General features: G+C 45.9%; 1 protein-coding gene across 1 annotated transcript; it reads left to right on the top strand.

Moving 5' to 3' along the window:
• The first annotated feature begins 10,166 nt into the window (after positions 1-10,166).
• TMEM215 (transmembrane protein 215) lies at positions 10,167-10,889 on the top strand. The gene has a single exon (XM_062514065.1). It carries the CDS (start codon positions 10,167-10,169, stop codon positions 10,887-10,889), a length of 723 nt encoding a protein of 240 aa, XP_062370049.1.
• The last annotated feature ends 1,163 nt before the right edge of the window (positions 10,890-12,052 follow it).

Genomic DNA, 12,052 nt, shown 5'->3' with positions numbered 1-12,052 from the left:
AGAGACACAGGTCTGTTCTACAGAAAGGGAGTGAAAAGCAGTATACTTACACCCACACTTGCAATCAGGAGCCATTTGACATCCCCTGATATCAGCATGCAAGATTTTAGCAACTCTAAATGTTGCAAGCACTCCAAGTATACAGCAATAAAATCTTTATTACAGCCCTGCATCAAATACCTTTGAAACACAAGAACACCCTACTACACTGAAATGCATGTAATGCTGGCAAAGTCCTCTCCCATCACTGCTCTTCACACTTTGTGGTTACACACCTCCTCATGTAGTAAACACCAGGGTCTGGTCAATACATAAAGCATTCACAGAGCTGTGTTCCCAGCACCATGAACACGCAACCTCTCCTTTAAATACTGCTCCCTAATACAGCACAGTAACATGACTAACTCATAGTTGTTGTCATCTCACCATCTGCAATGGCTCAGATAGATAGTGGATACTTATGGGTGCAGCTTAGGGGAAAAGGGAACAAGTCCATTGAAAGGAATATTGCCATCTATGAAGCTGTCCCCATAAGCTGCCTAACTAGTCGGTAGTGCACTAAGGTTGATCAAGTATACATTTATCCTCTCTTATGAGTGATGTCTGTAAAAGTCAATTCTTAATTTTTAGACAGGGGTGTCATGCAAGGGCCATGGTGATGCAGACGCATTTTGCTTTGGACCACAGAATATCTGATTTTTCCCCACTTCGTCACAGAGGCCTTACCACTACCACTCCTACCTGTACATTGCACTATCCATGGAGGAAAACAGCAAAATCTTCCTTACAATTGTTTCTGCATATTCTTCCCCATAACTCCTCATGGAAGGTACCTATAGGTGCAAACTCAAACACTGTTTCCTCTAAAGACAATCTTCAGCAACATGTTCATGGTGTTGGAAGGAAACCTTGGGAGACTTCTGTCGCTTACTGCTAGGTATTGATCACTGGGAGAGCAGAGCTGGCAGATACCTATCTCAGAGCTCACCTCTCTCCCCTGGTCTTTAGAGACGCCCTGAAAATTCTTCACAGCAGCCACCAGTAGCAGCTAGCTGGGCTGAGGTGAGATGTCCCCCAAGCAGTGTCTGTGGCCTCACAGCTGCTGGAGGGGTTGAGAAACCTCCTCTCAGATACTTGGCTTGCTGGGTGGCAGAGGGTGAAGCAGCAGATATTTCCCAAAGGCAGAAAGAAGGGGGGATGCCAGGGAAATGCCTGAGAGTGAAGGGCTACCATAGGACCACAGCAAGCCACTCCTGGTACCTGCAGACATGTAATGGCTGGTGATCTGCTGGAGCAAGTGGTTTAGGGAAGCCATCCCCAGTTGGTATTAGACAAGCTGCCTTCTAAAAAAACAGCAGATTTCATGTTACTCAAGAGCACAGCTGCCCTGGGATTTATGTGCACACTTTGTTTCCCATTGCACACTTTTCCCCAGAGAATTCCTGGTGTACCATGCAGATTTCACCCATTCAAAGAGAGCTGCTTGCATCCTCATCTCCAGTAAAAAAATGCTTTGCCTATCTCTCTCCAGTGCATACTGTGATGAGAGAGTGCTCAGCCTGGGTGTGCACATGTGTCCACACTCATCCATTATTTTCTCTGCCATAAAAGAATCACAGAATGCTGCAAGCTGGAAGAAACCTCTAATCAGGCAGGGTCATCTACAGCAGGTTGCTCAGGACCATGTCCAGATTACTTTTGAGTATTTCCAAGGATGGAGACTCCACCATCTCTCTGGGCAACCTGCTCTAGTGTTCAGTCATCCTCACAATGAAAGTGTATCCTGAAGTTCAGAGGGAACCTCCCATGTTTCAGTTTGCTCCTACTGCCTCTGGTCCTGTCATTGGGCACCATGGACAGAGCTTTGCTCCCTCTTTGCGTCTTCTTTGTGACCTCTCTTCACATACTTGTAGGCATTGATGAGATCCCTCTGAGCCTTCTCTCTTCAGCCTTATCAGCCCCAGGTCCCTCAGCCTTTCCTCACAGCAGACGTGCTCCAGTCCCTCAGTCATCCTAATGCCCCTTCAATTCGAGGGTCCATTGAAGAATGGATTCTCAGCAATATGTTCATGGCTTTTCTGAGAAGTACAGAAATGGCTAAAGTGCTCGAGGGATATCTTCACCAGCTCTGAGTAAAGGAGTGGGGTCACCTCCCAGCTGGCTGGCAGTACTTCTAATGCAGCCCGGGACATCTTTCTTCTTCTTCTTCTTTGCCACAAAGGCATACTTCTGTCTTATGCTCAGCTCAGTGTGCCCCAGGACCCCTATGTCCTAGTCTATCAAGCTGCTTTCCATGTGGGCAGTACCTAGCATATATATATTTTTTTTCTCCCTATGTACAGGATTGGGCATTTCCCCTTGCTGGATTTCATTAGGTTCCTGTCAGCCCATTTCTCAAGGCTGTTGACATCCCTGTGATGGCAACATGATCCTCTGATATCAGCTGCTCCTCCTACTTCTATGTTCTCTGAAAAAATTCCTGATTGTGCACTCTTGCCTCATCACCCAGATCATTAATGAAGATTGTTGAAGGACCCAGTACTGACCCCTGGGCTACACTGCTAGTCACTGGCATCCAGCTAGATGTTTGCCACCAGTCATCAGCATTTGGATCTGCCCATTCAAGCAGTTGTCAGTCCAGCTCGCTGTCTGCTCACCTAAGCCATACAACTGCCTGTCTAGGAGGATCTTATGGGAGACAGTGCCGAATACCTTACTAAAGTCCAAGCAGACAGTAGCCACACTTCCTTCAGCCAGCAGGCCAAATGTTTCACTGTAGGCTATCAGGTTAATCAAGCATGTCTTCCTCCTTAGCGAATCCATGCTGTCTGCTTCTAATCATTTTCTTGTCATTTGTATGCCTGGAAATGTTTTTCTCGATTAGCTGCTACGCCTTAGCAAAGGTGCAGATGTGGCATGAAGTAATCATGGGTCAGGCTGTCAGGACTGTTATGACAAATATTTCTTTCTTCTTTCATATGCACAGCATAGGACGGTTTTTTATAATGTGTATTTGCGTTGTTCAAATGAGCTACAAATTTTGATTATATCCATCCCCATTTAAATTTGCTTCAAGTTTAATTGGCTTTGGAAGTTCCAGTCTTCCAGAGCCTGCAAGGAACATGCATAGTCTTTTGATCAGTCCCCTTAGTTTTATACTAAATTTTTCTAAATAGACAGGAAGGATGACAGCAATCTTCACAGAAAGAATTAGTCATTGCAAGTACCCTAATACATGGTCATGATTATGCTTAAAACTGCTTAAAAAATGTTCCAGCATATCAAAAATTATTAGCTTCTTCAGCAGAGGTAGGTCAAGACAACCTATTTTCCCTTCCTCCATCTCCACAGACAAGCAACTCAATTAGAGACCCCCTTGAAGAAGTGTTTGGTAAGTTCTCTGGGACAAAGCAAGCTACCCATTATTCACCATTGTGCATACTGCGCAGTAGTTGTGGGTGACTCCCCTGAGTCTATTGCATTTTTTGTGAGCAATTTTCAATACAAGAAATAAAGTATATTTAATCAGAAGTTCCCCAAAGGGAAAGAGCACATCAGGCAGAGCGATGCAGCTAGATAAATTTCCCAGTGAATTATATTGGCTAATTTATTGCCTGATGCCGTGACTCATACAGCAGCCTGTACCTCTTCCACAGCAATCCTGCTAAGTCCCCGAGGTCACCTCAAGACGGATGCATGACTCACTAGCAGGGTTTCTGAATCCCACTCCTGGTGTGATGGCTCAGTGACAAAACACAAGCCCTTCAGGCATCTGATATTTCTCTTTTGCCCCTGGTTTATTGATCAGATGCTCTCATCAGCAGAGTCTTTCCACATCCGGCCAATTGGCCAGCAAGCAGCAGTCAAGCACAAATTATTGTCTACAAAGAGCAAGACCCAGGGGTTTGAGTGAATAGTCAGAGCCCAAAAATCCTCCCTCAGGTGAACTTCTTGTGCTTGAAGACATGAAGACAACAGAGGACTTTTGAGAGCAGCCCAGAGGCATGGAAGAGGCATCAGAAGTGCCTGATGCTGAAGACACAGATGCCCTAAGAAATACAATAAGGTAATTATGCTATGTGAAGCTGGGTAAACAACAAGCACTATAAAATAGAGAAAAAAAAATCTTTTAACAGAGGTATATGAGGATTATAGCACAGAGTTTCACATTACAAAAAAAAAATAAAATTGTCAAGTATTTCCTTTTGTATATGCTGCCAAGAAAACACAATGTACTAAAAGGCCTGGAGATGAATGTTGCACATTCAGCATCCACTTTCAGCAAGGAGTACTTGCTGCAGACAGGAAGAACTTTTGTGAGGCAGCTCTTGAGCAGGTTTGAAGTGCTTGCCAGTGACCTCAGCAGAATGACTGACTGTCTTCTCAAGCTGATGGGGTTGCTCAAATATGTGCACAATTGCATTAATATAAAAGCTTGAAACTTGGGTATCCCAATCCACACAAAACCTGCTAGCAAAACAAGTCCCATGTTCCAAATCCAAATTACAGATAGGACTTACATGATCCCATACTCAAAAATAGTATCAAGTTTTAGCATTTCCTCAGAGTTTGGAAGGTGAAAATTTGAGTCTAATATTACCTATGATGTTATTAAGGACTTGTGGAGTTCTTGCGTGTTATGGCTAAGATCTTATACCTAAGCCAGCTGTCATTTATAATGTATTAATTCAAAACTCCATTTGCCATAGCTTTTAACTTTAGGATATTAAAAACATGGTACACATATTTTTATTCCATGGATTTTGCAGTACTGCTTGGTCAGAGAAAGTCTTTGCTCTTGCAAAAAGCCATTGACTCAAGAAGACAATCATATCTGCAAAACAGCAGGTTCCGAGAAGGGTTTAAGAAAGAAGTACCAGGCAAAATTAAATGCCATTCAACTGGTACCCTTTTCATCACATCCATCTTGGTCCATCCTTTTCTGATCTCTATCTTCAAACCTACATAAAAACACAAAGGAATCTTAAGCTGCTTATCCAAATAGCTGTTTTGGGTTCTCCATGGTAATTAAGAAGAGTCAAAGAAAATGTACTCCTCTGATGGCATGACTAAAAAGCTGGAAAGAATGGATGAGAGAAGGCTGAGGTACTCAGCGATTATTTTCGTTGTCAGTATTTCCTCCCATATCTCTTAAGTGGATGGACAGCGAGGTGAGGGCTGGGTGAGAAAAGTGCTTTCTTCCCTATGAGATCAGGTTCCCAATCACCTGAGGAACCAGAACATACATGTCTATGGGATCCACTGAGGTGCATCCCAGAAAGTCGTGAGAGAATTGGCTAATGTAGTTGCCAAATCACTCTCCACTGTATTTGCAAAGCCATGGAAGTCAGGAGAAATCCCCAGTGACTGGAAATAGAGAGTGGAATAGACTGGAATAGAATAACTACATCTGTGGATAAGGGAAGGACTGTGAATATCATTTACCTTCTGTAAAGCCTTTGACATGGTCCCTCACAGCACCTTGCTCTTTACATTGGAGAGAGATGGGTTTGATAAATGGACTTTAAGATGGATAAGGAATTGGTTGGACAGTGGCATCCAGAGGGTAATGGTCAACAGTTCAGAGTTCCAATGGACATCAGGACATCAATGACAAGGGTTGTACCTTGGCTGGTATTGGGACTAGTGTTATTTAATCTCATTAACGACATAGAAGAAGGTATTGCATGTACCCTCTGCAGATTTGCAGATGACACCAAGGTAAGCAGTGCAGTTAACATTCCTGAAAGACAGTATGTCATCCAGAGGGATGTGGGTGAGATGGAGAACTGAGCCCACAGGAATCTCATGAGGTTCAACAATTCCCTCAGTCTTTCATTATAGGAAAGGTGGTCCATACCTCTTATCCTGGTGGCCCTACTCCTTACTCACTCCATCAGGTCCATGTCCTTCCTGTGCTGGGACCCCAGAGCTAGATGCAGGGTTCCAGGTGGGGTCTCACCAGGGCAGAGGAGAGGGGCAGAATCCCCTCCCTCCCCTGCTGCCCATGCTGCTCTGGATGCAGTCCAGGACACGTTTGGCTTTCTGGGCTGGGAGTGCTCATGGCTGGGTCATGTCCAGCCTCTCACCCACCAGCACCCCCAGTCCTGCTCACAGGGCTGCCCTCCATCTGTTCATGCCCAGCCTGTGCTGATACTGGGAGTGTCCTGACCCACATGCAGCACCTTGTATGTGGTCTTGTTAAACCTCATGAGATTCCCATGGGTTCACTTCTCAGACTTAGCCAGGTCCCTCTGGATGGCATCCTGACCTTCAGGTGTGTCAACAGCCACTCAAAGCAGGTTGGCTGCAAGCCTGCCAATGTCTCTCCATCACTGAGGAAGACATTAAACAGTACTTGTCCCAAGAGAGATCCCTAAGGGACACCAGTCTTCATGTGAAGATTGAGTGGTTGACCACTACCCTTTGGGTGTTGCTGTTCAACCAATTCCTTATCCATGGAGCAGCCCACCCATCAAATCCTTCTATAGACAATTTAGAGAGCTACTGGGTAGGTTATAATAGCAAAGTCATTCCAGGGAGGCTAAGAGATCAGTAATTCCCACAGTTCTCTTTCCTACCTTTTTTAAAGGTGGGTCCAATATTTCTGCTCTTCCAGTCACCTGGGACTTCACCTGACTGCCAGGACTTTTCAAGTACCATGGAGAGTGGCTTGGCAGCTATGTAAGCTAATTCCCTTGGGACTCTGGGAAGTATGTCATGGTTTAATTCCGGCCAGTATCCAAGTCCCAGCAGCTGCTCACTCACCATTCTCCACCACTGGAACTGGAGAGAGAATCAGAAGGGTAAAAGGTAGAAAAGTCAGGTGGAGATACAGACAGTTTAATAGGGACAATAAAGTCCATGCATGCAAACAAATCAAAACAAGGATTTAATTTAATTAAACTTCCCAAGTGCATGCAGGTGTTCAGCCATCTCCTGGAGAGCAGAGCCCCATCACACCTGACAGTGACTTTGGCAGACAAACATCATCACTCCAAATGTCCCACGTCTCCTTCTTCTTCCCCCCACTTTATGTACTAAGCATGATGTCGCATGGTCTGGAAATCCCTTTGGTCAGTTGGGATCAGCTGTCCCAGCTGTGTCTCCTTCCAGCCTTCCATGCATGCCCAACTTCCTCACTAGCGTGGAAGTACAGAAAGCAGAGGGAGCCTTGGCTCCATGTAAGCAATAATGAAAACACCTCTGTATTATCAGCACTGTGTTCAAAACAATTCCGTAACACTGCCCCATACCAGACGCTGCAAAGACAAATTAACTCTATCCAGCACATCATCTCACCAGATCCCATAGACACACATGTTCAAGTTCTTCAGGTGATCACAAACCTGATCTATTACAGTAGGGAACACTTTTTTCCTTTAGTCCCCATCGGGCTGCCCATCCACTCAAGAGGGGGGAAGAAAGGTTGCCATTGAAAAGTGAGGTAAAAATGTGGTTGAGTACCTAATTTTTGTGTACAGCAACAGAACAGAAACATACTTCACCTCAAAATAGTATTTTTTTTTCTAGTTATGAACAGGATAGAAAATTCAACCATTTGCATTGTTGCTCAGTTGTGTTAAGTGGCACTTGCTGATCTCTCGATTTCTAGCTTGGAAAGACAATTTTAACAATTGTGGCATGCTTTCCTGGAACTGGGTGGTTGTTTTCCCTTTCTATCCCCTCCTGCTGGAAGCATACAATCTTGTCTTGAAATCACTCACAAAGGGACAAATTGAAGACATTTAGTTCCACCTTTGTCCTGACATTTTCTGTGTTTTTCTGTCCACTAACAGCATTCTGTTCCAAAGTAGATGTTCCCTCTTCCATCTCAGTAAGCCTGTCGCTTAAATTTGAAGGGCCATTTTTACTCCTGTTAGATATTCTGACATGTACTTCAGCTCTTACAGCAATTTTCCCCTCCACAAATGCCACTAATATTTACATTTCTGTGTCCTTTTTCTATCTCTGAAGGACTGTTGATGAATGCAGCTTCAGGTAATTGCTTTTCCCAGGCATCATAATTTGTTTTTCAACAAAAGAACAATTTCCAATTTTTTGAAAATCTATTCAAATGCACTAGGGGAGGTGAAGGAAGGTCAGGGAGCAGGAACAGTGATTTACATGGCATTAGTTACCAACATATTCATTACTTCATACCTTTCACTTTACAACATTTTAGTTATGTGGGACAGGCTTGCTTAAGGTTAATCACTTCCTTTCCTCCAGAATCTAGCTCATGGATTAAAAAAAGGCATTATTCATTTCAACATGTGGACATAAAAGCTGTGTATCTGAATAACAGCAGATGGAAAGAAACAGCAAATTTTCACTCTGGAAAATAGGAGCTTTGAACACTACTGTCATTTCTCATACTACTAAGTATGTATTTTGCACAGTGGCAAAAGTAGAAAACTTGTGCTGGATAGAAGCTTTTGGTTTTTAAATCTTTCTGTCAAGAAAGGTATTTGTAAAAGAGTCCAAAACATTCCTGTTTCAGCCCATTCTGCAACAGGTGAGGGGTTCAGTGTGAATTTTACTGGACAATTTTCTGGAAGACAAATTGTAACAATGATCATGGTCCATTACAAAGCTTTAATCTCAAACCCAGGCCATTGCCACAGAACTAAAAACTCTCTCCACTGTGCACTTCTACTCCCATTTTTATCCATCCTTCAAATGAAACAGAAAATACTTTAACTTGACATCCCATCAGGTGTCCTGTAAGGCAGGAATTGTTCCCACTTACAAAATTATATTCTTGAACTTGCTCTCTGTGAGGCAAGCTGGAAATCTACAACACACAGGTGCTCTGTTGATGTTGTAGTGTAGGGATGGTAAATAAAACCCATGCTTTTCATGACCTGATAAACCACTGAGTGTTTTCTAAACTACCTTCTCTGAGTTTTCCAAGTCTGTAGTATGAGGAAAATGAATCATATTTATAAGAAAACTTAAGGAAAACATGGTTTCACAGTTTTAGTTCAGTGTCCTTTTCTGTTACCTTAATTTTCTTGGAAGCTTTCTGGTACCACTCCTTTTTTCTCCCAGCATCTCTGCCCCAGATGAAAGCATTTAGTCTTTTGTATCACTGGCAACCTGCCTGAAGATGCTGCTGCCTTTCCACATTCCCACCTATTTGAGATCCTGTTTTATACTCATTCAGCTGGTGGTGCTTACTTCAAATTATCATCATCGAAGTGCATCAAATCACAGGGACAGAACGTCACCATCACAGTCGGCAGGCCATGGATACCAAGGGAACCCCAACACCTATGTTCATTCTTGAGGAGGGAATAACATCAGGAGAGGCTTTATTCCTAAGGGCCACCTTCAGGATGAAATCCAGCCGCCGCAGAACATCTCCTAAAGCCTTGCTCTCCACTGGTGCCTAACTTGGGAGAAGACTTTGGGCAGGACTGCTGTCTGCCTGGGAGAGGATTTACTTCGCAAGCCCGTCCTCACCGAAGAAGAGGCTTTGGGCTCAGGGGCCCGTGAGGAGGATGCACATGCCGGCTTCCCGTGGAAAGACGCCCATCAGGGGTCCTCTCCCCTTAGCCCGGGAAGGAAAACCTGCCCGGGGTGGCGGCAGCGGCCGCTCAAGCAGCGGTGGCCCCGCTGGAAGGGGCAATCAGGTAGGGGCAACCCCGCCGAGTCCCCGCGCTGGCCCCGCAGCATCCCGCGCCGGGCGGTGCGCGTACTCACGGCTGTGCGGGGCTCCGGTGGGGCCGGCTGAGGACGAGGAGGAGGAGGCAGAGACCGGGCAGGTGAACCCTCGCGGCAGCTGTCTCCCCAGCCGCTGCTGCTGGAAGTCCGGTCTCTGCACCCCCGGCCTTTGGCAGGGTTTGAGCCCCCTGCGCCCGCCGCCAGCGTGGGAGGGCGCGGCGGGGTTACAGACGGGAGAGCCGCTCCGACCGGCTCCGGGGAGCGAGGGAACGAGCGAGGGAGGGAGGGAGCGAGGGAGGAGGCAGGAGGCAGGACAGCTCCCGGCCCCGGCCCGCCCTCCGTCTGCGGCTCCACCGAGGGAAAGCGGAGCGGTGCCGGCTGTCGGGGTCCTCCGTGCCTCGCTCCCCGGGAAACTTCGGAAGCTAGCCGGGGAGCGGCTGTCCGCCGCCCCGAGGGGCGCTCCGGGGGAGGGAAGCGTCCCCGTGCGCACCAGCTGGATGGCGCGGACCCTGAGACCCGACGACATCAACCCCCGGACGGGGCTGGTGGTGGCTCTGGTCAGCGTCTTTCTGGTGTTCGGCTTCATGTTCACCGTGTCCGGCATCAAGGGAGAGACGCTGGGGGACATCCCGCTGCTGGCCATCGGGCCGGCCATCTGCCTGCCGGGCATCGCCGCCATCGCCCTCACCAGGAAGACCGACGGCTGCACCAAATGTCCCGAGAACATGCGTCCGTGCTGTAAGGACGTCAAGGACCGGGATGTCATGGAGCTGCTAAGGACCCCCTCGGACCTGGAGTCTGGCAAGGGAAGTTGTGACGAGCTGGCCAGGAAAGCTTACCGCAAGGACAGGAGAGGGCTGAGGGGAGAGGACACCGTGTTCATCTGCACCTCCGGCACCACCGCCGCTGCCACGGCAGAGTGCAAGAACCTCACCAAAAAGGTGGAGCAGGAGAAGATGCTGAAATACCTCGAGAGCTGTTACCCAGAGATGCCAGAGAATGTGTTCGTGGGAGATGGCTCCACATACAGTGCCTTGGAGAAGAAGAGCTCTTCTCCCAGCAGGGACAGCACTCCTTGCCCTGACGTTGAAGACAACATTTTTGTGGCTCCTAAAGATAGTATCATTGTCTGTTCTTACAAGGATAGCAGCCCTTATGACAGGTACTGTTGTTACATAAACCCCACTGGAGTCAACTCAGACCAGGAGACCATTGTGTGAAAGATGCATACTTTATATATATGTATGTGTACAAAAACTGCAACGTCAACTTCTTGATAGGGGATAATATAGCTGACTGCATGGGACAATCCTGATACTATTTCAATTTAAAGTGGTATGTGACTGATACTCAAACCTTTTGTGCCTGAAGTACGATTTCTGTAAGTAAACAAGCATGTTTAAAGGTTAAAGAATTCAATTTTTCATTTTTAGAAAAAAAAAAAAATCACATTTTAGTTTTATTTTCTCCCTTTCCCTCCCTTTTGTTTTCCTGCTGCATACTGTGCCCAAGCTTGTAGGCACACTGGCAGCAGGGCAGCACTGACTGTCAGCTGAAATCAAAAGCTGAATGAAACTCTGGAGCTCTCTGTATGAAAGAATGTGGTACTCTATGGCTGAATAAGTTTTTGAAATCGTGTCACTTCATTTTGGGAGGGATTGAGAGATGTCAGCATGAACTCTAACAGCTGGCTGATGTCAGGGAGTGTAGAAGTCATTTGTCTCCCTTTGTCCTAGCAGGATTTTATTTTTCTATGTGTCAAGGAACAGATGTCCTTGACCCCATGGGTCTTCTGAAAATCTCCTAGGAACCAGATAGGCTCAGGAGAGTTTTCAAAGACTAACCCATCATCGATAGCATTAACATATACATATTAGCTTAATTTTCCACTGGTCTTGAGTTCACTGGAATGTTTCTAACACTTTTGGATTTTAGACACATACTTGACACAGAGAATGCAACATGAACGCGACACAGATCTTGCAGAGACTAGGAGCAGATGTCAGTGAACTCAGGTCTTTAAAATATATTTCAGTACCTCAAAAATTGCTTCAGGAATAGACTTCTGTGAGTTATGTTCAGAGTGGGATCTGACTCTTCTGAAAATGCCATTTTCTTGTGCCTTTTCTAAAATGACAGATATTTCTGTATGGGGAATGCATGGTGACAGTCCACTCAGGGGTCTCAAAGCCATGCTTTTCTGGGAGAAGGACCTGACTGACAGATGTTTTTTTCACAGCTTATGGATACATAGCAAGAAAATGTGAAGTGAGTAGTGAAGATTAACCATTCAAAATCAGAGCCTGCAGTTTACACACTGAAATACAAATCCTGGCTATTCTGCCCATCACTAAGTTGCATGTTCCATGCTGTGCACAGACAT

Source organism: Cinclus cinclus, chromosome Z, assembly GCF_963662255.1.
Source record: "Cinclus cinclus chromosome Z, bCinCin1.1, whole genome shotgun sequence".
Taxonomy (NCBI): domain Eukaryota; kingdom Metazoa; phylum Chordata; class Aves; order Passeriformes; family Cinclidae; genus Cinclus; species Cinclus cinclus.
The sequence above is the reverse complement of the archived record's forward strand: the minus strand, read 5'-3'. Positions and strand labels throughout refer to the sequence as shown.